The sequence below is a fragment of the Podarcis raffonei genome, chromosome 3, assembly GCF_027172205.1.
Source record: "Podarcis raffonei isolate rPodRaf1 chromosome 3, rPodRaf1.pri, whole genome shotgun sequence".
NCBI classification, from domain to species: domain Eukaryota; kingdom Metazoa; phylum Chordata; class Lepidosauria; order Squamata; family Lacertidae; genus Podarcis; species Podarcis raffonei.
The window spans coordinates 99,687,986-99,714,712 of NC_070604.1; the positions used below are offsets into that span (position 1 = coordinate 99,687,986).

Sequence of the window (26,727 nt, forward strand, 5' to 3'; positions counted from 1 at the left end):
GCTTTTTAAAAAGAGCATAAAACCATACACAATTCAAGAGAAAGCTGAAATTATTAAGAACTATCTTTTTATGCTCTTAAAATCAAACAAGGTTTTAATTGGGTTGATGTTGTGAATGTCATTTTAAATTTAATTTAATCCTTCTGTAAGGCAGTTTGCAACCCATAGAAATGAAAAAAGCATGCAGCAAAAACTGCATCCCACAAGAATTCAATCCGAATGAACCAGAATGAAAATGGTTAAGAAACAAATACTTTAAACCAATTAACATAAAACACAAACCTCCATTTCACATAACATGAAATATTTTTTTAAAGATAATCAAGCCAGTAAAACGTCAGCAAATAATAAATTGCATGCAACAATGGTAATGAATAGTTTAATAATTATAAATGGTCAAAACAGCAGTGGCAAAGACCCAAATGAAAGCTAGTTGGTCCACTGAGCAACCTATAGCAGTTGGACCCAGGAGATTAGCTCAGCCATTTAATTGACCAATTGCGCAGCCTTGGGAATTTTCCTGGAGCTGTGGTGAGAGATGAGAGAAGACGAATGAGACAAGAAGTGTGAAGTATTTCCCCCCATTATATGTGCTCAACAGACAGCAAATAAGAATGAGAGTAAAACATGGGCAGTCCCTGGTGCATAGCACTGGAATGGGAAGAACATATTTCTACATTCTGTTTATGGAGGGGGTGGGGGAACTGCTTGAGAATGTGAACTTATGTGAATCTGTCATAGCCTTGCCAGTTTTAATTTGGCTCAGGAAAGATATAAATAGTCTTCTCTTTCCATACTTTCCTAAAATTGCTCATATTCTGTCATGCACTGAGGGGATTAGATAATGCTTTTTGTTGTGGTTTATAAAAATCGGAGGGCTTGCAGTTTTTCTTTTTTTAAAAAACCACACACAATCAAACTGCTTCCCTCAGTTACCATATTGTATTGCAATGATGGTATGCCTAGAGTGTGCAAAGGCAGTGCTCCCCCCCCCCCACAGAAAAATAGGTGCCGCTACTCACCATGAAGTTGTTACAGTAAGGGCCACACTTTTTAACAACAAAAAAGAGGTGCTGGTACTGCATACCCTTGGGTACCCCCTGGGGGAAAAGCACTGTGCATAGGGAATGCAGTTGTAGGTTAACCAGCAGCTGGTCTTGTGGCACATTAAAGACTAAGACTGTACTCAGGTAATTCAATGGGACTTACTTTTGAGTAGACATAGTTAGCATTGTACTGCAATGTTAGTCATACTTGGAGGTCACTTAACTCCTAATATGACTTAGTTGGCTATCATCCCAAACAATTTATTTATTTATTTATTTATTTTTAAATATTTTTTATTAACAATTTCAGCAAAACAAAAATTTCAAAACATACCATATTCATTATCCCCCCCCCAGAGACTTCCCTCAGCTCCTCTCTCTGATTTCTCAGTACATAATTATTCTCTGCATGTTATAAACTTGTACATATCCTTACATTATCTATCTATCATGTTATCAACCAATAATTTTGTTGAAAGTCCAGTTCATTTTGTTGTCTTTTTAGATAGTTTGTAAAAAGCTCCCATTCTTCCTTAAAGTCACAGTTGTCCTTGTCTCGCAATTTGTATGTCAATTTAGCCAGTTCTGCATAAGTCATCAATTTTTCTTGCCACTGTTCCTTCGTTGGGATTTCCTCATTCTTCCATCCTTGTGCTATCAAAACTCTTGCCGCTGTTGTAGCATACATAAATAAGTTCTTGATTTTTCTTGGCAGGTCTTGTCCTAGAATCCCTAACAAAAATGCTTCTTTCCTGTCCCTCACACTTTTTCAAGCCATGGATTATTTAATAGCCATAGGCCTGGGTAAAGAGGAATGTTTTTACCTGGAGCCTAAAGACATGAAGTGATGGTGCCAGATGAGCCTCTCTGGAGAGAGCATTCCACAATTGGGGAGCCACCACAGAAAAGCCCCAACCAGCATAACCACTGATCAGGTATGATGGGAGTGGTAGTCCAGCGACAACTGCAGGCCTGAAGCTTCCCTGTCCCTGAAGCATGGGATTGGAAGTAACAGTGCTGGATTAATACTTTTTCCATAGCCCTTGATGAATTGGGTTTGATGCTTGGTCAAGTTAGTGGGCTGGCATGTACTGTAGAGTGTACAGTAAGGTAAGAGTGCCTTATCTATGAAAAATCTAGTTAGAAAATTGACACTGTAGGATTGAAGTCTTCTTCAGTGCTTGCAGGTGTAACCCGAATCAATTTGTTTAGCACATTTGTATCACACATTCCTCTGAGGAGCTTAGGGCAAGATGTTTAAAGGTTATCCCAAGTGATCTTCATGACCAACCTGTCTGGCTGAGAGCTTGTGATTTCCCAAGGTCACCCTAGGAGTTTTTTGGCCCACCATATGGGCTCCGTGTTATTCACCCTACAGGCTATTTGGTATTTTGTGCCCTCAGCGATTGTTTTGCTGGTAATCTTGTCTGTATTTCATTTGCTACAGTGAGCATACAAATAGTCTTCTTCGACACTGGAAAGATACAGGATGAACTCTTGCCTTCTCATGAGTCACTCAGAGTTTTAAAAACCCCCAACAACAACCTTTTTCACACTTCTAGCACCTCCACTCACCACCCAGTGTGCCGTCCAAAGCTTTTAGCGTCTTGCTTAGGTCAGCATAAGTAGAAGTTCAAATCCCAAGTGTTTTTATTTATTCAGACTAGGGCTATTGGGAAATGGCTCCCCAGATTTGCAGAAGGTGAACTGGTGGTGATGATGAGGTATCTCACCAATTTTTCAGAGTCAGAGGAGAAAAGTAGTGAATGGAATGAGGAGTGAGGAAAGGCCTTTAAATTTCATTAGTTTAGTGTGTTGAGCGGCTGGTCCTTCTCTCCCTTCCAGCTCCTCCATTCCTAGTCTGTTTGTGTGTGGCGAGATGGGGAAATTGGATATGATTCCTACCAGCCATGATGGTTACAATTTCATACCCTCCAACATTTCTCCGAAGAAAACAAGGCTGTCCCATTCCATAATGATAATTTTACTATTTATACCCCACACATCTTACTGGGTTGCCCCAGCCACTCTGAGCAGCTTCCGACATATATAAAAACATAATAAAACATTTTAAAAACTTCGCTGTGCAGGATTGCCTTCAGACAGCTTGGGGGTTGGATAACTCCATACCCTCCAACATTTCTTCAATGAAACTAGGGACATCCTAAGGAAAAGTGGGACATTCCAGGATCAAATCAGAAACCGGGACTGCTTCTCTAAATCAGGCACGTCCCTGGAAAACAGAGACACTTGGAGGGTCCGTAATTTAACTCCACTGTCAGAATACTGGTTGCTGGGAATCCAAATTAGGGAGAGTGCTGTTGCGCTCAGGTCCTGTTTGTGGGTTTTTCACAGGCACTGTGAGAACAGGGTGCTGGACCAGATGGGCCATTGACCTAATCCAGCAGGTCTCTTCTTATATTGTTAGAACAGAACAATAGCTGAAAATTAAAGAGAAAAAAGATAATTACTTTCCCGGCTTTTCATATACCAGTTTTGCTAACAATGCCTTAGTCTTACACAGAAGCAGCACACCGTAAATGTACTCTTACAGCACAATCCAATTCATGTTTACTCAGACTAAGTCCTACATTGCTCAATGGAACTAACTCTGCATGGGATTTTAGAAATACAGTCGTACCCTGGAAGTCGAACAGCTTAGTTCCCAAACGTTTTGGCTCCTGAACGTCGCAAACCCGGAAGTGACTGTTCCAGTTTGTGAACTATTTTTGGAAGCCGAACGTTCAACGGGGCTTTTGCGACTTCTGATTGGCTGCAGGAGCTTCCTGTAGCCAATCAGAAGCTGCACTTTGATTTTTGAACGTTTTGGAATTCAAACGGACTTCCGGAATGGATTCCTTCAACTTCCAAGGTAGGACTGTATAGTGGATTTTCTGCTATAATTTCCAGTAGGAATGCACTGCTTTTCAAAAGTAGCACTTGCGCTCATCCATTTTTGAATCTTTGCCTCCTTCTTTTTTTTCTGCATGACGGTGTGTCTTACATTTGCCTTTAGTGAATTTCATATTGTTTTAGCCCCAGTCTCTGCTCTATCAGAAACCTAAAGTGTTGTGATCCCTCTTCATTTCATGCCATCTGTCACTTTAATAAGAGAACCTATTCCTTCATTCCAAACAAATAGCAAAAAGTGAGCAGCACAAAGGTAAACCTGGGCTATTTTATTTTTTGACAGTTGTCCATTCATAATCACTGCTATAACTCCATTGGCATTTAATTTGGCTGCCAAAGGGTCATCAGTATTTATAGTTGGCTTTGACCATCGGTAGCAGGTCACTGCATGACAATGGTTCCATATGGCTTTGTAGACGTCATGAGCCCCATGGAACCATCATGGAAGGAAAGGTTGAATTCTGAGGAGGAATTGGAGGAGCTCAGGGAGTTGGAATCAGGTGACCCTGAGGAACGTGGGGAAGGTGAAATTGGGACACCAAGAAGTGTCTGAGAGCAGGGAGGTCAGTAGTCCATGCCTCCCTTGGCCAAGGACATTCTTTCTGCAGCACCCCTGTGGGTCGCAGGAGCCCAGTTATGCCACCCCTTGCCTGCAGAGCTGGCAGCCTCTCACCATTTTTTGAACACCCTTCTTTGTGGAGTGTTTCCTTAGCCTCCTCTCTTCTTCTCTGTCCTTGGGAATCCTCTAGGCAGCTGCAGCCACCCCCCCCCGGTCTCTGAGCTGCCCCGCCTGCCCCCAAAAGAGGTGTCTCCTCACACAGGGGCCTGGAAAGAGGGTGCACCCAGCCTTAGTGGCCCAATGGAGACTGGCCAAAGGTGAACATTAGGTCAGTACCTTACCTTGGGAGGCAGCAGTGGGCGCTGCTGGGCCTGCCGGGTGGAAAGGCTCCCCTTCAGCACCAGGCACTCAGCTCCCAGGCACACCTTGCACATGGGAAGCACAAGAAAGGCCAGTGCAGCACCTGCCCGGTCTCCCACTTGTCTGTCTATTCCCGACAGCAAGGGATGGTGGACTGGCTGGCTAGACTCCCTTGCCTGCTTGCTTGCTTGCTCTGAGGCTGCTCAGCTCCTGGCAACCAGCACCCCCTGGCCAGCCCCAGAGGCACCATTCTCCTGGAAGACTTTGAGAGGCAAGAGAGCATCAGAGGAGGGAGGGAAGGAAAGAAGGGCAGAGGCCAGTGTTGCCCTCAAGGCACCCCAGGGTGCCACAGCACACTGGTTGAAAACTACTGGTCTAGGGAATGGAGAACAAAATCTGGGGGGAAATGATGGTCAAGCAGGTTGGCAGAGGAGTCAGATACCTCCACCTGCAAGGACATGAAGACATCAGCATGAGCAAACCTTGCAGACTCAGCCCATTCAAAGGAAGGCCCATTTGCAGACCCTCCAAGTGTCCCTATTTTCTAGGGATTTCCCTGATTTAGAGAAGCCATCCCGGTTTCTGATTTGATCCTGGAATGTCCCGTAGGTTGTCCCTGTTTTCATCGGAGAAATGTTGGAGGATATGCATTGGCTTGCCCAGTCCTGGGACCCCTGCGACTTCAGAAGGAAAGCACAGGGTGTGTGCTGCTTGTTGGATCAATACCTTAGCTTGCACTTAGCCATGTATCTATACTTCTTCTGTATCGGCTGCTCCTTGAAACCAAGCTGGGAGTTCTTGGTCTGGCAGTGAGAGCCATGGCAGTAGATGGCTTTGCAGAGAATCACCTCTCAGCTGGCAAATATCCCCTTTCTACTGCCCTGGGCTACTGTTAGGGGAAGCTTTAGCCCAATATTGGTGGATGGAGTACATTCTTAGAATGCATGAGATCCCAGATTCAATCTTGGTGTCTCCAGGAGCTAAAAGGATCACCTAGCAAGTGACAGGAGAGACTTCTCCCCAAGACCCCAGAGAGCCCCTGCCACTCAGTGCAGATAGAACTGGGTTATTTGGATGATGCCTGGAGTAATTCTGATTCCTATGTGTTTGTAAGGATATTCACTCTTTATTTTCTTGTAGCATTAAGGCACACGCTTCTTTCTGTAGGCACATGCTTGGCCGACATCCAGAATGCGGTTATTTCACCAATGGGACTCGCATAATGGGAAGTAGGTGATTTCAGGAGTAGAGCCAAGAATTTAAAATGGGAAGCTAAAATAAAAGCTGAGCATTATCTCTGCAGTTTGGAAAGTTGCTTCATGTTTAATGCACATTTTTATTTGCTTCATAGTTAACACTAGTAAAGCACAAAGGACTGCACGGTTGTAGGCCATTTTTCTAAATATCTACAAATTACTTTGCTTTACTGACTTGTTGTCTCCCCCCCACACTTTGTGCTCAATTAACCAAGACCCCAGAGGTTTAATGGTTTGTTTAAGCATTCAGCAAAAGCTGCATATGTGTTTTTCATGAAAGAAAAACAACAATGGAAGAAATGTAATTATTACAAATTCATGAATTAAAAACGAAACAGCAGTATTTCTGTTTTCCCAGAAACATATGTTAATATGAAAAACGTATATTAATGGGCAAAAGAAATGAGATTTTCCACTGCATTAAGCAAGCCTAAACAAAAATGTTGGCGCAAATGATATTTAAGCATGACTGAACAAACTTTTCCATAAATGCCTGATGACCAGAATTAAGCAATAATTTATTTCCAAAAATATTCATTAACACAGGACACTTTAAATATAAGCAATTTGAAGGGAGAAACATGTCTCCTACAAGGCATATGTTTCTTGCTTTGAGATGTGCTCTGTTATTTTTTGTTCTCTTATAACAAACTATTACTCAAACCTTGCCAGTAATCAGAATACCTATTAAGACTGTTTCTTAACCCTCCAGCTACACCTATGCAGTATTCAGACTTGATCCAAGGTTGTGTTGTTGTTGTTTTGTTTGTTTAAATCCCTTTTCTACTAGAAAGGTAGTAAGTTTAGAAACCATTGGATGCCATTTTGAATCAAGATGGTGGACCAAAATGTCCCAAACTGTGCAATTTGGAACATCTCTGAAGATGACACCACCAAATTTGGCACAATAACATGTGCAGAGGGGAGTGACCAAGATGATCAAGGGTCTGGAAACCAAGCCTTATAAGGAACAGTTGAGATAGTTAGGTATGTTTAGCCTGGGAAAGAGGCGACTGAGAGGAGATATGATAGCCATCTTCAAATATCTCAAGGGCTGCCACATGGAGGAGGGAACAAGCTTGTTTTCTGCTGCTCCAGAGGGTAGGGCCAAAACACATTATTATTATTATTGTTATTATTATTATTATTATTATTATTATTTAGATTCAAAATACAAGACATGACATTCCAACTAAACATCAGGAAGAACTTTCTGACAGTGAGAGCTGTTTACCAGTAGAATAGACTCCCTTGGAAGGCGATGGATTCTCCTTCATTGGAGGTTTTTAAAGAGAGGTTGGATGGCCACCTGTCAGGGATTCTTTAGCCATGATTCCTGCGTTACAGGGGGTTGGACTAGATGGCCCTTGGTGTCCCTTCCAACTCCATAACTCTATGATTATCCAGAAGGTCACAGGTTCCCAGCCCCTGGGAGGTAAGAGTCATGCCAAAACATTTCATCAGCAACAGCCAAGACTGGAGCTGCTGGCTGACCTTTCAAAATACAGAGAAACATTAGGTACGAATCACAGTGCACAATCTATCCCATGCAATAGAAAAGATGCCGGGAAAGTAGTTACATGGGCAAGATCGAAGTATGTTAAGAATTGTAAAACTGCCCACATCTCTCTCTCTCTCTTTTTATAATAATTTTTATTAAGTTTTCCATATTTAACATAATCACATTCTGTTACATAATTCTATAACCTAAAACATTGCTCTAACTGAGCATCAACCTCCTTCCCTCCCTCTTTCTGACTTCCGAACATCTTTACTAAATTCTTAGCATTTCTATAAGCACTTTTCTCCCTTCTATCTTCTTTTTATATTTCACCTCATTATATGTAAATCAGTCTCTTATATTCACATTACAAAACATTTCAACTCAAACCTACAAACGTTTTCAGATGTTTACAATGTTCTTTCATATAAAAGATAAATTTGCTCCAGTCCTTTTGAAACAGTTCGTCGCGCTGATTCCGGATCTTCCCTGTCAACTTTGTCAACTCTATGTATTCCACCATCTTGATCTGCCATTCTTCCAAAACTGCCCACAAAACAGCCCACGTCTCAGCATGTTCATGGGCAAAAAGATTGCCCATCACCCACAGGAGACCACTTTAACCACCATTTCCTCTCAAGCTTTTCTGTTTTAGCCTTAAAAGTAATGGTGCCTCTGGTGTTCAGAAAGTGTGCCTGGGAATTAAAATTCTTCACTGCACTAGGCAATGCTTTGAAGAAAGATCCAGCTCGAGTGCTTCCATTTCTCAGCCTCTACAACTGTCTCTAGTACCTTCTTTGCAAATACAAAACGCTTGCAAAATGACGGTTATCAGCTATGCAAATGCCACCTGTAAATTGCTGAAAGCTCATTCTCAACAGTGCATGTTTTCCCCCCCAACTCTTCAGTTTCAATCACTTGAATCCTGGTGTGCTCCTATATGTGTACATCTGAAATGTTGCTCTCTTTTCATGCTGCTGGATGGAAGGTTCTCTGAAATAGGAGAGCTTCTGCATTGCCTGAAAGCTGAGTTACATGGGGATATTGCTAAAACAGCAGCAACCCAGTATTCTCTGGTGAGCCTTCCTCCTTGCTAATGGACCAGGCTCTGCTTGCTAGAGACACGAATACAACTGGATGGTCTGGTTGCATAGAGCCCATGTACTCAAGCAGCTATACTTGCATAGGTGGTCCTTTGCAGAAAAATGTGCTCAGTGCACCAATATCAGAAGGCAGGACTAGCACTGTGGTATGACAAACGTGGTCCCACTCAAATCATGAGTGGCCAAAATATTTCTGATGCTTTGGTGTATGTACAGTGGTACCTCAGGTTAAGTACCTACTTAATTCGTTCCGGAGGTCCGTTCTTAACCTGAAACTGTTCTTAACCTGAAGCACCTCTTAACCTGAAGCACCACTTTAAGCTAATGGGGCCTCCTGCTGCTGCCGCGCCGCTGGAGCCCGATTTCTGTTCTTATCCTGAAGCACTATTTCTGAGTTAGTGGAGTCTGTAACCTGAAGCATATGTAACCTGAAGCATATGTAACCTGAGGTACCACTGTATTTCTTAAGGCATTGGATTGTGTTGTATATGCTGTATGTCACCATGAGTGGGGATCTTATTGTGGTACACAGATTTTAAAATATAAATAGCTCCAGAAAGATACCTTTTTTTAAAAAAACAACAACAAACCCCCGAACACTCACCTTTTCTGTTGTTGCTTGTCAGACCCCACCTTGTGTGAATAAGAAGGGGCTTAATGGAAAAGTCTGAAAGGGATTTTGCTCAAGTGTCTGTTGGTATTGCTGATCCTAGTTGTATAATTAGTGCGATGTTTTTGTTAATCTTGCTTTAATGTTTTAATTAGAGTTAGGGTGTTGTTTGTTTCCCAGAGGTGCATCACATTTTGGAGCAAGGTGGAGAAGTATCAGAGGAGCAGTGAAATTGCAACGTCTGCACAGCTCTTAATTAATTTCTTGTTTTTAATGGGGATTACAAGAAATGCCATACTTTCAGAGCATAGGCGTTAGCCAATTTCAGTGTGAAATAAAAAAAATGTGTACCTCAAAGGGTTGGAAACAGGATGTTTTGTAATAGCAAACCAATGGAATGTATAAACATTTAAAGAGTGAATAGGAAAAAAAAATGCCAGAGGGAGGAGGTTTATATGCCATGTCCCATCTGTTTCTTGGGATAATCTCATAACCAGGAGGTACCCAGGGTAGCCTAATACAGGAAAACCATGAGCAGGTAGGTCATCCGGGGTCTTGAATTTGCAGCAATCTGGTGATGACATGTATGTTTTTAAAATTATGGAGCCATTTTTTACCATTTGCATAATACCTGTGCCGCAATCCAGAGACAGTATTAATTCATAAGTCCTATTTAGATCAAGGCCGATTAATGGATTTCAACACAACCTTCTTTCAACTGGGCCCATGGAGCCATATCCAACTTCCTTCTTTCACAATCGCCAAGAGCCCTTGTGCTAAACGGAAGTTGCACTAGTGAAAGTTTGTATGTGCAACAACTGGTTTATGTTGCACAGCAATCTTTGAAAATGCATTTGTGTTTTCCCTTGCACAGTAGCTGATTCTTGCTGTGCAATCTGTTGCACGGCAGTCTTCAACAATGTATTTCTGTTTTTCCTTGTGCAACAACATTCCCCCAGTGTAGCAAGTATACCACTAGGTGACTTTAACTTAGCTCTACATGGGATACAACCCCCAGTCTCCATCCTTCTGCCTGTTTATTGAACACACCGTATTTATAGAATGCCATGTCTTTGGTCTGCCCGGGCTTCACCTTGGACGTCTAAAGCTCAAGGTTATGGCTGACAAAAGACATGAAATAATTTAATGCCGAATGCTAATAAGCTTGTTGTGTTTTGCTTCCTTCTTCTAGGGCATCAGCAGTCTATTCAGCTCCCTTAAAGTAGTCAGGCTGCTCCGGCTTGGTCGCGTGGCTCGGAAACTGGACCACTATATTGAGTATGGAGCAGCTGTCTTGGTTCTGCTGGTGTGCGTCTTTGGTCTTGCAGCCCACTGGCTGGCCTGCATTTGGTACAGTATCGGGGACTATGAAGTTATCAATGAGGATAAAAACACAATACGGAACGAAAGTTGGCTCTACCAGCTGGGCGAATCCATAGGATCACCGTATCAGTTTAACAGGTCAGGAAGTGGAAAATGGGAAGGAGGGCCAAGCAAGGATTCTGTTTATATCTCATCGTTATACTTTACAATGACTAGTCTCACCAGTGTTGGATTTGGGAACATTGCACCAACCACGGATGGAGAGAAGATCTTTGCTGTCGCTATGATGATGATCGGCTGTAAGTATTACTGGATTAATTTCTACTATACAGTGTTTCAGACTGCAATATTCAATATGCTTGAAATAATGAGCAAGTCAAATGATTTCTTAAGGATGCAGAGATTGACTTTGTGATGGATTGAGTCTATTGGTTAGAGCGTGGTGCTGATAATGCCAAGGTTGCAAGTTTAATGCCTGTATTGGACGGATGCATATTCCTTCATGGCGGGGGTTGGACTAGATGATCCTTGGGGTCCCTTCCAATGCTATGATTCTATCATCACCTTCATAGATCCAGCTCCCAACTTTTTGTCATTAGTAACATTTCCCCCTCCTTATTGGTTCTTTAGGGTGATTTTGAAGGGAACAGCCAGGGTGGTATAGTGTAGGGTTGCCATATTTCAAAAAATAAAATTCCCAACACCCCAAATTGTTTGAGCTTTTTTTAAAAAAGGAAACCACCAAAATTGTTGGACTTTTGGGGGGAACAAAAAAAGAGAGAGTTTAAGCTTTTGGAGCTGTTTTCGCTGCTTTTTCCATCCTGTTGCCATCCCCTCCCCCTATTTTTACACTCTAAAATGAGGGCATGTTAGGAATTTTCTAGACAGATATTTTCTAGATACTAGAATGTCAAGTCTAGTATAGTGGTTACGGAACCTGGGAGACCAGGGTTCAAATCCCCCCTCAACTGTGAAGCTCACTGGGTGACCCTGAGCTGCTGACTCACTCTCAACCTAAGCTACCTCACGGGGTTGTTGTGAGGATAAAATGGGGAGAAGGAGAAGTCTGTCGGCCACCTCAAGCTCCTCAGAGGAAAGGCGGGATGTAAATGTAATGAAGGAATAAATATATACCTCACTACATGGTGAATGTACCAGCAATCAAAATCAGTACTCATCTAAGTCATTGTCAAGTAAAAAAAGGTTATGTGGCTTGGCCCTAACATGCATATTTTAGAGGAGAACACTTTGCCCCTTTTACATTTCCGTTGGTAAAATCATTGTAGACACATAATCAAACCAAAGGTAAACTCTTTACCATACCATAGATTTCAGCTGTTGAACACATGTTTAAATCTAATTGAAATCAGTGGAGCATCAAAGTGCTTGAAAAGCGACCTATTGTTTAGTGCGGAATAAGGAGAAATCACAACGGGAGGAATTCAAAATCATGTTTTTTCTGATCATTCTAGGAGTGCAAGCGTTTCTGCTTGCCAGGCGGAAACAGTCCCCTTTCCCCTCCTCTCTGTTTTATGGGTGAGGCAGGGGCATGCTGGAGGAGGAGGGGGAGAAGCCCTGTTGCACTCACGAGAGCCCTGGTGCTGGCTTCTGATGGCCCAGAGGATTAGTTGAATCTGACACAATTCAATCAAAATGTTGGGTTTTTATTGTATCTAGTGATATCAGGTTGCACAGTTTTCAGTGCAATCCCATACACATTTTACTCAGAATAATCTCACTGAGTTCAGTGGGGTTTACTCAGTGTATAGGATTGCTTAGAAACAACAGTACTTTAATTAAACTACTTACTGTGGGCGCTATATAAACCTTAGCGCTCCTAGTTACCTGGTTTGATTGTGCCTCTCCCCTATGGAAATACATGGAAAAGTGACAGGTTGGTTTCCTCATTTTATGGACGGAGATGAGTTGTATTTTTGTAAAGTATGGAAGGAACGCAACATCTCGCTAAGGCTGTGGTTTTCAAAGGTAGTGTGCTACACTGGTGTGGCAGGAGAGTATGGCTGGAAGATTCAAGGACAATGAATGAAACATTTAAACCTTCCAGTGTAGTACAGTGTAGTATCATTTGTTTATTTTTAATTTGTGGAATAAATGTGGTGTGGCATGAGCAAATTTTTATTCTGAAAGTGTGGTGCAGATAAAAAAGTTTGAGAGCCACTACGCTAAGGTGATCGCTCTGGCAGGGGAAGCTTTTTGGCTTGCCGAAAATAACAATACCTCCTCTCTTCCCCATATGCTGTTCTGGGGGGTTCTCCTGACAACTTTGTGTGTGCACAGAAAGTGATGGGGCAGGAGAGGGGAGGAATCCCTGATGTGCAAGCGGAAGTCCTCACGCATGGCTTCTGTTGATGGGATTCATTCATTGAATTGCGCCCTAAATTTCCACCTCAGTCTTTGAATGTCAAAACAATGATGGTAGCAGTTAGGGCTCACATACTAAAAATGGGTTTCTGTAGTGCTCCCTTGAGAACACACCTTTGCTCAACAAACAGTGTCGTAGAAAACAACCAGGAACACATGTGTCTCAATCAATAAATGTGCTTGTTTTAATACGTAATCATTGTGCCCTTTTGATTCTCTGTTTCCAACGTTCCGTGTCTGACAACCCTATACTGTATAAAACCCAGACTTTAAATGGGAGTAGTCAAGAGAAACAGGATAACTTCAATTACTTCACTGGAGTCAAGAAGATGCAAAATGCTGGCATGGTTAGATTTATTCGAGAAGGAGTTACTGCTTCTAACTTAAGAAGGAGATTTGAAGGGCTCCATATAATGAAATACAGACAGTAAAAAACTGTAATGTCACATAAGATGTTCTCAGTGGAATCAAGGCAGACAAAGAATAAAAATTCATTTTTTTTTCTTTTTGCTTGCCTGTGTTTGAGGAATACTTGAGTGTAGAACTGAAATGAAAGGTACATGACTGAACCAAAGACTATAAAATGTTAAGAGAAATGGTTTGGTTGAGATGCATGTACTCAAAGCATTATGACATTTCTGGCTTGAAAAAAAAGAGACCTCTTTATTGAGAGGGCTAAACAATGGATGTACCGTGTTGATAAAACAGCATAAAAGCATTTGGCAAATTACCTATAGTAAATACAGCAAATGGCTTTCTGCTGCAAACTGATTTGGATCATCAAGCCTATGACTCACTAAGAAAGAGAAGGGGGGGGGGGGCATTAGCAGATAATACCAGAGACCTCTTGAAAGAGATTACACTGAGAATTAACTTGATGCTTGAGATGCTTTGAGAGTGGAACAGAGGAAAGAAGTTTCTTGACTGCTGAAGGGAAATTATATTCGCTGAAAGGAAAGTTGACAGTTACTTTCTGTAGAGTGAAGGGTATTTTGTGTGTGTGTGTACCTAAGCTTGTGCTCTCATGGGGGTTCCCATAAGCAATTCATGTGGCAAATATTGTGGGTTAAGCAGGGATAAGCCAGGCACCCTCACAGGCAGAACGCTTATTTGCTGGTTATGTGCCTGATAGGAATGGTCCCTTGTTGTTCTGTCACTGGTCACCAGGATTGTTTGTCCAGTGAATGCACAAGTCCATTTGTAAAGTAAGTGTAATGCTGAAAAGATTTTTAATCTGCTCTCAAGTGAAGACATTAATCCATTTGCTTTGGTCTGATTCTCTGGATGTCATGCTGTGCTGATGAGGATGCACCTTATGATGAAACATTTCAAGTAAATGAGACTATGGGCCTCATCCAGAACCGGCCCACTCATGAGGCAAGGTGAGGCAAACGCCTCAGGTGGCAGGATCAGCAGGGCAGCAGAACCCGATGTAGATCTAATAATAATAATAATAATAATAATAATAATAATAATAATAATAATTTATTTATACCCCACTCATCTGGCTGGGTTTCCCCAGTCACGCTTGTTCCTGATATAGATCTCCATTCACCTCTTCCTCCCTGGCAAGGAAGGGGATGCCGTTTTGTGGTTTGCCTCAGGTGCCAAAATGTCTTGGGCCAGCCCCGGGCTCATCTGATGTGCTGCAGTTGCTCATGTCAAATAAATGGAAAGAAGAACTTTGTCACCTAGAATGTGATCCCATCAACACACCAGGTTTGTATGAGGGATGAAACTGCAATGGGAAGAACAAACAAACAAACAAACATTTGAATGGAAGCTCTGAGTAGCCAACATGGTACACTCCAGATGTTTTGTACCAGAAGTACTGTTAGCCATAGCAGGCTAGATCTGTTCCAGAGTTTCCATTAACTTTTATCCAACATGATCCTCAGGGTTCCTCAGGGTTCTGTCCAGCTCTACATTTCTGTGATGGGGAGCCGGCCATACTTTAAGTTGATTATGCTGTACTGAATTGCACTTCTCTTAAAACTTTAGTGCTAAATTTAGAATGAATACAATAGGCATCATTTCTACTCAGTTTTACCGTTTAGTGTGTGCTAATAAGGCTTTTGATTTGCCATTTTCCTAACAGACTTCAGCAAAGTGCATGGCATGTGATCTGAGATGAAACTGACATAAGATGTTAGGCGGTAATTGTACAATCCTTTTTGATGTTAATTCCTTATATTGCTTCACCAAAAGGGCTGGAGATAATCAGCAAACTGTATTTGCTGATGTTGATTGAGCTGATTTTTTGTGAAATTGGTAAAAGGCGAAAGATTTATATGATCTGAGGAGAAGCCAGAGAATTGAGCTCAGAAAAATAGTTGTTTTCCCTGCTTTTAAATGTGAGTTTCCTCAAATACCCTCTAGTCTGCATGCATTCTACTTGAAATAAGAACAGTAAATTTGGCTGCAATCCTGTGCACATTGACATGGAAGGGGCACATGGAGCACAAGAGTGTAAGCCTAATCGTAACTACTAGATGTCCTATTGAATTGAAGTGTCATTGGAATCATAGTCTAAAACACACAGTAAAATGCATTTCACCCATATATTCAAATGCATGGGACTGTGTTGTCAATATTTATTAAGGGTGATTATGGTGATTATAGAGACTAGGGCCCTGCAGGACTTGAAATCTTTCAGCAGGCCCTGCAAGATAGAGCTGTTCCACCAGGCCTTTGGCCAAGGCACAGTCTGACCCCCTCCTTTGGTAATCCTCATAGAACTCTAGCCCAATGGCTGCCATTAATTTGATTCTGAATTGATTTTAGAATGAATTGATTTTAGAATGTATTTCTATTAATTGATTGTGATTTTATGTAAACTGTGTTACTTTTACTGCTGTTAGCCGCTCTGAGCCCGGCTTCGGCGGGGGAGGGCGGGATATAAATTATTATTATTATTATTGCTGTTGTTGTTGTTTATTACAATAATTTCAAACATATTATAGGGTTCCCTCACATAGTTTGTCTGTTACTACAGCACCACTTTAGGGCTTCAGTAGGAGCAGCAGCAAAGGGAGATCTGCAGAAGGACTCAAGACTTCTAGCAATGTACAAATATGTGCTCACTGACATTAAACAGTGAGCCCCAATGTTAAAATACTCAGTCCTGATAAAGTCAGCCATGTCTGTGTGCCATTAAAACCAGTGGAACAATCAGCTTAGATCCACAATATTTAATGAGAACTAGTCATGACTAACTTCATTTGGATCTGGGCCAGATTATTTAAAGAATGTCTGTTGTAGTTGTTTCCTTCTGATAACAGCAGAGATATAGAAACTCTTGTGACCTGAAGAGAGGACCTCCCTGGTTTCTCTTAAGGCAGAGCTGTCCAAACTGTGTGTCGTGACACATTAGTGTGTTGTTTGCAGTGGGAAGGTGTGCCATGTGATATGTGTCCATATCTCTTATAAGGGGTTATTTAACCTCCAGTTTGCTAGTAAAACTGAGTTAAAAAGGTAAAGGGACCCCTGACCATTAGGTCCCGTCGTGGCCAACTCTGGGGTTGCGGTGCTCATCTCGCTTTATTGGCCGAGGGAGCCGGCGTACAGCTTCCGGGTCATGTGGCCAGCATGACTAAGCCGCTTCTGGCGAACCAGAGCAGCACACGGAAACGCCGTTTACCTTCCCACCAGAGCGGTACCTATTTATCTACTTGCACTTTGACGTGCTTTCGAACTGCTAGGTTGGCAGGAGCAGGGACCAAGCAACGGGAGCTCACCCCGTCGTGGGGATTCGAACCGCCAACCTTCTGATCGGCAAGTCCTAGGCTTGGTGGTTTAACCCACAGAGCCACTGTGTTGCAAAATGATGCATGTCTAAAAAGTATCTTACCAACATGAAAAGTTTGGAAAGCTCTGCTCTAAGGAGTGCCCTTGCATGCAGTCAAGCCCCTGCAAAGTCCCCTGACACGTGTCCTAATGTGATATAGGCATAGCTGAGTGACACATTTATCCATTTCTTATTCCCTTCTCTTGCAAAAGTGTGATGGTTTCAGTCCAGTGTTGAAGCTAAAAACAACGGGATGAATTGAGTGATTATTTTTATTTTATTTTACTGTAATTTTATGTTGTGAACTGCCCTGAGATCTACAAAGGGTGTTAATAATAATAATAATAATAATAATAATAATAATAATAATAATAATGGACCAGAGATTGGTGAGTCTTCCTTGGCTGTACTCGGATTGACTCAGAATTCTCCTGGGAATTCTTGTGGAAAGCTAGGAAACCTTGGGAAAAATTATTTAGCTAAGCCAAGGACTTAGACAGGTACTCCCACCCCCCCAAACACACTTTCCCCTTCCCTTCTATCCAGTGCCATTTTTCTAGAAAAAGTGGTGCTGGAACTCACCATAAATGCCTCCCTTGTTCTCTTATTATGGCAATGGTTCCCACCTAAGAGGTGCCTGAACTGAATTCCTGTGAGTTCCAGCTGAAAAAAGCCCTGTTTTTTTAAACCAGCAATGATGGTTCATGAGCAGCAAGGACAGGAGAGGTCAAAAGGTGGGATTTTCCCTCCCTCCACCCGTCTCTCCTCACCATTATTGTGTCTAACAAGGTGTGAGGGACTATGGGAACTGTAGTTCTGAGAACTACCACAGTCCACTGCAGTGTTCTGACCTGTTTAAATCAGGTAGTCACTACTCATGAGGTCAAGGCAGGCCAGTGGCTGAAATACCACAAATAGGTTTGAGTGAGCAACTTGTTAACTGAACCGTTATGAATCTCTTCTTCCAGCCTGTTCCTTCTCAAGCTCCGCCCCTTTGGTCTGAAGCCTGTGGATCTTAAAGGTCCAGCCCCCATGGGAACCTGATATATATTGGCAAAACCTATTGGTATTTCGCAACTTTCAGACTAGTTGCAGGACCTTAGCCAGACCTAGCAGAGTACATGCAGAATCCACAGAAGCAATTGGTGACTTGGCTGCAGACAGGATAGACAAAGCAGGAACCAGGAACTTGTAGTTAGGTGTTTATTATATACAGTGGACTATATACAGGAACAGAACATGGATCTTTTGCTAGCTCTCTCTGATACGACTCACAACTCCTACACTCACTGACACACAGAACTCTGAACCTCTGAACTCCTGAACTAACACATTCCAGTTAGTAGGCCATTAATTATCACTCCCTTGAGAGAGCTTGACCAATCAGGGAGCGGTCTCCATGTCTCTGTTATCACCAGGCAGACTTACTCCTTCAGATTGCCTTCTGGCTGTCTGCCAAACCTTAATTGACTGTGTGAGTAGCTGCAAGTACACAGTTTCCCAACAATATAGGCAGTCAGAACTACTGGCGGTAGTTCTCAGGATTACGGTTTCCATAGTCCCTCATGCTGTTTTCATCAGAAGCGTCTTCTAAATTTGCCACCTTTATGCCAATGTATAAGATACCAAATGAACAGCAGGACTGATGTTTTAAATAATTGGCTTTCTCTTCAAGGAGTTTGTCATGTATTTCGCATTGCATGTGCAATAGGGAATGTCACTGCTTGAAGTCAAACTGCTGGTTTCGAGAAGGATCTCCTTTTGAGTCATTTTAGTTATATTGCACTCAACACAGTTCTGGATCTGTCAGCTAGTTCCCCATTTTCTTCATTGAGGTATGAATTCCATGAGGGTAATAAATAAATAAATAAATCCGTGCCAGGAAGACCAGAGCGAGGCTTGCAAGCAATAAATAGATAATAACTTCAAATTTCAGATCAGTCAGAATAATGTGTTCCGATAGTGAGAAAAAGGTTATAAACAGTAGAAATGGAGGTCTGAAAGGTCAGAATCATGGAAATGCATGCATATTGGCTGGAATAATAGCGGTTAAGCAATGGAATCCGTGAATCAAAGCAAACACACACCAAGAATGACTATTTCCCCACCTAATCGACTTCATTAAATGTTAGCATTAGTGCAGTCATCGCAGTGTCGTGGAGGGAGGCTGAAAGCAAAGGTTGTGAGGATGCGTGAGAGAGAAATCAAGAGCAACACCAATTATTGTGTTGGCTTGCCTTGTTTTAAATAGGGTGCAGAGGTTGAGAAACACTGACATGCTTTCAGGGGGGGGGGTCAAAGATATTGGGAAGGGGGAACAGGGAGGGGAGAAGACCAGAGGGAAGGGATATTTAGCAATCTGTGCTGTTGAATCTGTTGCAGGTGAGATGGTGAAATGGCAGTGGAACTTAACAGCATTTGTTGTGACAGTGTGTTTGTGTGTGTACAGTGGTGTCCATTGGGACTGGTGGGGTGGAAGGCAGAGAACCCAAACAGTAGATTGATCCAGAGCCAATGAGAGGTGGTGTAACAGCCAATGAGAGGCAGAGGCAACTAATTCTAGTGTAGTCCCATTCTCTTCCCTGCTGAGTTCTACAAGGGCAACAATGAGATCATGGACTGGCTAGAAGAAGGCAGGCAGCTGGAGTTTGGACAGGGGCAGGCTGAGTATGTGTGTGTTCATGTGTGCATTTATAAATGACCTGATTTTTTTTTTTTAAATCCAAGCAGCGTACAAGAGAAAAACAATAAGCTCTACCATCAAAGCAAAACTGCATCACAAAGGCATATTAAACCAAATAAAAACAGAGAATTCAAACAAATAAGATCAGGATCCAATCTTATGGGTCAGGGAAAGCCTGAGCAAAAAGATATGTATCTGAAATATACTCAGTCCTGTAGTGATTTCATGCTCTTTATTGCAGCTTGTAAAACAGTGATTGAATTCCCCCCCAAACCTCAGGCTTTTATATACATTGTTTACACAACGAGTCCCGTCTGATTGGCTGATTCTGCTTCCCTCCTGGAGCCTGATTGGTCTTTTCCTGCAGGCCAATCAGTTGTTGCATTCTACAATCCTACCAGCCTAATAGGCTGATTAACTTCTTCTTGGAGCCTGATTGGTCTTCTCCTGGAAGCCAATCAGTTGTTGCATTTTAGGATCCTACTTGCCTATTGTTCTAGGATCCAAGCTTAGTACATAACAGTATCTGAAAGATTTCTGGAGCAACCAATGTTTGTATCGCATACTGCAGAGGGAAGGGCATTTCATAGGACAGGGGCAATGGTGGAAAATGCCCATTTTGGGGTAATTGCCTTTTGATAAGATACAGTACTTTGAGTAGAATTTCCCTAGAGGAAGGCCATAGCATTCTGCTCCATCTACAGCTTCTGGACCAATCCCAAGGGAAACTCAATAAAGGGTGCAATGCAGTAGTCCAGTCATGAGGTTATCAACACATGAGTCGTGGTGACCAAGCTATCTCTATCTAAGGAAGCGTCTAGTTGGCCAACCAGCCTAGGCTGATACTTGGTGCTTCTTGCCACAAAGGTCAAATTACAGAAATACCCAGAGAGCCCACCCTTTTAAGCAAAGGGATTTGTAAATCATATACAGGACCTTTTATATTGCCCACTTGTGATATGGATCTTGTGAGCGAGACACAATCTAGTTAATGCGCATTCACGATGATTTGTTTGTGGAAGCTCCAAATCAGCTTTCATTGTGCAACCTGAATTTGCTGAATCCTGCCCCAAAAACAGTGCCCTTAAATCTCCTAGCCACTATGTTACATCGCCTCTTGTCATCTCTGCATTGTCTCTGCTAATATGCCAGAATCCATATGCTGAGTAGCAATTACATAGATGTGAGTGATAGCTGTTTCCCTTTGATCATGACAGAGGGTGCCCAGCCAGCAACATTACTAGCGCATGCATGGTTCCGATGCATGCTCTCCCTCCCCCTTTAGCATTGTATGAATCAGCCACTAGAGGGCTGATATGGGAAGCCAGAAACCTGGTTTTCGCAACTGGAAATGGCAAATGACATCTTTACTGTCCCGTGAATTCTATTCATTTGATATGCTCAGCAGTTCAGCCCTTTCTTGCTTGTAAAGTTTAATGGAGAAGTATACTAGGCCCATGTAATTTTCTTTCTGCATGAGGTATTGTACAGAGCCTATTTGATCATCTGCCAGCTACAGAAACGACCAAGCTCCCTATTGCAAAACTGAGTGAAAGGAATAAAGGGAATGAAAAAGCATGAGAGAAAATGCTGCTGGTAGGTTTTTTTAAAAAAAAATATTAAAAAATCTGATCTATTTTTGTTACTGTTGAAATCAGGTTTTGTTCCAAACTATCAACTGGAGCAACTCACCCCCACATCGTTTCATTGTCATAGATTCTTGCTCCCTTTCTCCTTCATGTTTCTTCACTGCTCCCTATTCTTTAGTGAAAATGTATATGCTTGGGATGCGGTCCAGTTTGTATTTAAAGGAGAACCTATCTAACCCTTATTTTCCAGAACAGTACGTGAACCCAAAGCACAGCCATGCTTCAAAATTCACACTTCTCTGAATTTTGCAGTGCAGTTCTCTCCAGCCAAGCAATGTTTTTTTTAAAAATGCATATAGTAAGGTAAAACGTGCAAAAGGTTTTGCATATTAGTGAAATTAGTATACAAACATGCATGATATCAGGAAAAGTGGCTTTGCATACATATATCTGAGGATAAATTTGCACTAACATGCTCTTGGATTTTCATTAAGACTTCTTTTAAAAAGTGGCAAACTGATGTGGAAATGTGGAGAATCAAATATAAGACTGGAAAAACCAGAAACTAACAGAAACTAAAATTGACAGATTTGCCCATCCCTAGCACACACTTACACCCCCCAGCCCCGAAACCTTGCCTTGTTATATAATTTTATGATCATGTTTATTTTATTTAACAGAATAATTTATTCACTACTTAATTTAAATATATAACCTCTAAACGCATGGTCAGAGCTTGAGAACTCAGGTATTTGAATCCATAGCCTGTCCATGCTGAAGAATCAGGGCAAGTCAGTGGGTGACGAAACGTAAGTTCCTTAGTAAAATATCCAGGACAATTCAAAATCTCTCATAATCCTGCTCCCCTCCCCCAATATTTTTATTGCAATTTGCCTAAATTCAGTTTGCCTTGATCAGAAGAGATGCTCCAAACTGTCTCCTCACCAAACAGGCAAAACAGGTCCACGAATCTGCAGAAAGTGGAGAGGGATCCTCAGCACAACCCTATTTAATCAAGATGATAATAGATGATGAGCTTTCTCTGTAGATCTAATGCGAGGATGAATGTGAGTGGTTGTGCTTAGCAGGGTGGGTTCATTTCGGTCCATATGAAAGAAATATTTGACACATTATTAAACTGATCAATAACCCCAAAGAGGATTTAGACGCTGTTCTGGTTTGTGTGCAGCTTCTTCTCGCTGCCTGGGTTCAGTTTACTTCTGCAGAGTTTATCCTCTGTCGGCTTCTCAAAAATCCTATCACTGCGGTTATGCCAGCATCAAAAGTAATATCTTTCCCTGAGCCTGAGAATAGAAACTCGCATCCCTTGAGGATGTATGGGGAAAGTACTCTGAAATGACCAAATAGAGCAGCTTGCTTTTTATTAAAATTCACACAAGTTTTTACAGTTTTCTCTTTGGAAAACCTGTAGGAAGACAAGCGACTTAGAAGTGCTTCACCTACTCAGACTGAAGTGGAAATAAGAGGAAAAGTTTCCCCCTTGCTTCACAGTGAAATACAGGATAGCTGGTCTTTGCTCTAGAATGCACCGGTGGAGCCCATCCAGTGTTTCTGTCAGCGCATTTACACCATGATGACCTTGCCACCACCTCCCCCTTCCCCTGTACCTCTCAGTAAGCAGCAGGGAGACCAGGGCAATGGGAGGCCAGGTGAAACCCACCAACCATTACTGGATGCAGGAAAGCATGCATGTATGATTTTGCAACTGGTATGGACAATGGTTAGGAATATGGGAGTGGAAGTCTTACAAGATCTGGAGGTTCCCCATTCCTGACACAGAGCCAACCAGTTGAATTCCAGAGTCTCCAAGTGTCCCTATTTTCCAGAGACAGTGCCGGATTTACAAGAGCTGTCCCGGTTTCTGATGTGATCCTGGAATGTCCTGTTTTTCCTTAGGATGCCCCTGTTTTCATTGGAGAAATGCTGGAGGGTATGGAGTTATGTCACACACACCCAAGCCAAGGATAGAAGTAACTGTACATCCTTTAGAAGACATCTGAAGGCAGTCCTGTATAGGGAAGTTCTTTAAGGTTTAATGTCTTACTATGTTTTTATATACAGTGGTACCTCAGTTGTCGGACGTGACCCGTTCTGGAAGACCATTTGACTTCTGAAACGTTTGACATTCGAGGTGCAAAGGGTGGTTGGCAAAGTCAATGGAGAAAAAAGAAAAACGTGCAGCAGAAGCCGTTTGACTTCCGAGGTGCATTCGAAAACGGAAGCAATTACCGTATTTTTCCCTCTATAAGACGCCCCAGACCACAAGACGCACCTAGTTTTTGGAAGAGGAAAACAAGAAAAAAAATATTCTGAATCTCAGAAGCCAGAACAGCAAGAGGGATCACTGTGCAGTGAAAGCAGCAATCCCTCTTCCTGTTCTGGCTTCTGGGATAGCTGCGCAGCCTGCATTCGCTCCATAAGACGCACACACATTTCCCCTTACTTTTTAGGAGGGAAAAAGTGAGTCTTATAGAGCAAAAAATACGGTACTTCCGGGTTTTTAGCATTCAGGTTCCGAAACATTCGACTTCCGAGACACTTGAAAACCGACGTACCACTGTATGTTGGAAGCCACCCAGAGTGGCTGGGGAAACCCAGTCAGATGGGCAGGGTATTCATGATGATGATGATGGAATAAGACAACCCTGTTTCCATCTGAGAAACGTTGGAGGTTATGAAATCATTTCAATGGTGAGAAGGTTGTAGAGCAGCCTTTGTTTCACTTTGGAGCTTTGTTGTACAAAGAGGGGGGACCTACAGTTTTGCTTTCAATGCACACACACTTTCTTGTGCTATTATAAGCAGTGGTGCAATGGAGGGGGAAGCACAAGTCTGAGACCTTTTTCTCAACAGGAGGGATGACTTCAACTGCCAGAGTGCTAGGGTAATTAACAGATCCTCTTTGCTCTGACTAGTAAATGAGGCGACAACAAGGCTTTAAAGTTCTAGGGTTGTTTGTATAGGATTAGTACAGTCATACCTCTTGTTGCGTTCGCTTCATGTTGCGGATTTTCGGGTTGCAAACGCGGCAAACCCAGAAGTGTATACTTCCGGGTTTTGCCATGCGCGCACACGCAGAAGCGTTCTACGCACTTTGCACATGCGCAGGAGCACTCTATAGCGCTCTGTGCTTGCGCAGAAACGCCACTCTAGTTGCGGACTTTTCGGTGTGCGAACTGCACCCCGGAACACATCATGTCCACAACTAGAGGTACCACTGTATATAGGAAGTGAGACAATCCATCTGGGCTGCATTTTTAGGGTTCTGCTTGGGGGTTCTATGGCTATGGGACCTTATTTAAAATTTAAAATTCTACTGCTACTCTACTTGTTACAATAACTTTCTAATCCATGCACACAAGGAGCTATCTGCCTTAAGTGAGGACACAGGTATGAGTTACTCTTTCACTAGGCTTACTGTTATTTCTTGATATTAGTAGGAGCTGAATGAGAACTGGGCAAATTTAATTTTCTTTTCTACAGCTGTCTTCCTATATTTTTGATTTCTGTCCCACATTTGTACTCACACTCCCCCCCCCCCCGTTGCCTGCGGAAATGTTGAAATCAATAAAGACAGTAATTAAGAATGCCAAACTGCATTTCTAAAAAGGGCTCTTTCTTAACACTGTTTGCAGATAATAGACTCTACCTTCAGAAGCTATTTTACTCTAACAGTGACAGAATGGAGAAAGGAATGACAGTGGCGGCTTAAGAAGATAAAAACTGCAACCGTATAGAAACTGATCTGAGAGTAACAGTGTGATCCTAATGCCCCAGATCTGTGTTGCTGGGTGTGTGTGTGTTTGGATATGGTGGAGGGTTGCCTCTCAACTAGGAATGGATCTGTCAATTTTGTCTCTCTCCGTTTCCCATTTTTTCATTCATCAATTCAGTTCTCCACATTTCAGCAGCTATTTCGCTTTTCACTTTCCACTTTGCCATCATTTCTCTCCTTTTTGAACCCTGCTTAATTATTGGAAAATACCACCCCAACCTCTTACATTCCTGCCACAAACTGAGTTGCAGGGGCGAAGATGGTGTACTGCTAATTGCAGGTACTGTCACAGCTGGGTGCGAGGGGCTGGCAGTTCTGAGCTAATTGGTGATGCTGGCATGCTGCAATTAACCTCATTAGGGCTTGAATTACATCTAATTAAACCCTTGTCTCGGACAGGAGCCGTGTAATCCCTTCTTGCTGCTGGGCTGTCCCTCGGCGGGGGTCACACTGAAGCCTGCTGGGTTTTGAGTCCGAAGCCAGAGTGGGAGGACAGGAGCCGTCAAAGCGTCATGTTGTCACATACCTACAAGTGCCACTGACAGTTTAGTCCTTTCAAATATTTCAAACTTTCTGTTGGAAAGTATTCTGGTATTTCAGCTGGTGCTGTTTAAAAAAATATATTTTTATTAAAGATTTCTTAGTTTTCAAAAGTATGTGCAATGTCTTTTTTTTCAAGCTGCGTTTTCTACAGATCAGTTTCATTTGCTGTGAGAAATTAGTGTTACATTAGGAAGAAAAGGGGGAAAGAGGTCGAGGGGGGGAATGGTGAGTGGGGTGGGGCTGGGTGGCAATACTTAGTGTATGTGTGGGGTTTTGTGTCAGCGCCACTTGTGTGGGCTCTTTACTATTTGCTTGCATTTCTTTGGAGGTGAGAGAGGTTTGGGGGTGGCCTAGGGTGTGGTTGGTTGTCTCTGATTGGCGGTAGTAAAATTTGTTTTCATGTGTGAGTGGGTGTTTTTGGATGAGGTTAGCCAGATTGATTCATATGTTCCTGGTGGGTTCTTGCTGTTGTCGTGTTGGGCTGTGTATGTGATAAAGGGGAGCCATACCGGGAAGAAGGCGTCTTCTATTTGTCCCCGTGTCAGTTTCAGTTTGTTGGTTAGTTTTTCTAATAAACTGTTTCCCATACTATTTGATACCATTGGTCCATGCTTACTTCTGACAGGTCTCTCCAGCGTCTAGCTATGATGTTTCTAGCTGCTGAGAGTAGGTGGGTTATGAGCTCTTTATTGTGTGAGTGAGCGTTATTATCTTGGAAGATGTTTAGTAGGGCCAGTTCTGGGGTGACTTCTAATACTTGCTTAGTTATTTTGCATATATCTTGTATGATTGATGTGAACAGTTGTATTTTAGGACGTTCCCGCCACATGTGGAGGTATTTATTGTGGTTGCAACACTTTGTTTAGTATGTAGGAGAGTGATTTCTTTCACAGGGCCTTCTTTCTACCAGCTGCTGTGGTATTGTGGCTAAGAAGTCCCTTGTTCATAGGGATCTGGGTTGTTCCAAGTCATACTGGGCTAGTTTAGCATTTATTCTGACTGGAATAAAGGCCTTTCTTGTTACCAACTACAGAACCTCTGACCCTCCAACTGTCCCTGCTTTCCAGGGACAGTCCCAAATTTACAGAAGCTGCCCCGGTTTCTGATTTGATCCCAGAATGTCCCACTTTTTCTTAGGAGGTCCCTATTTTCATAAGAGAAATGTTGGAGGGTATGGAGTCATGCAACTCCCGAGCCAAGGAGATAAGTAATTATATAGGGTTAGTTTTGTTGTTGTTTAATGTTTTATTATGTTTTCATATATGTTGGAAGCTGCCCA

General features: G+C 42.4%; 1 protein-coding gene across 2 annotated transcripts in view; it reads left to right on the top strand.

Moving 5' to 3' along the window:
- The window catches only part of KCNH1 (potassium voltage-gated channel subfamily H member 1), a 228,598-nt gene that overhangs the window by 60,957 nt on the left and 140,914 nt on the right, over positions 1-26,727 (top strand). For both annotated transcript variants that reach the window (XM_053383261.1, XM_053383262.1), the window contains exon 7: positions 10,538-10,967. In XM_053383261.1, coding sequence (XP_053239236.1) covers positions 10,538-10,967 — 430 coding nt within the window. The remainder of the gene's footprint in view (positions 1-10,537; positions 10,968-26,727) is intronic.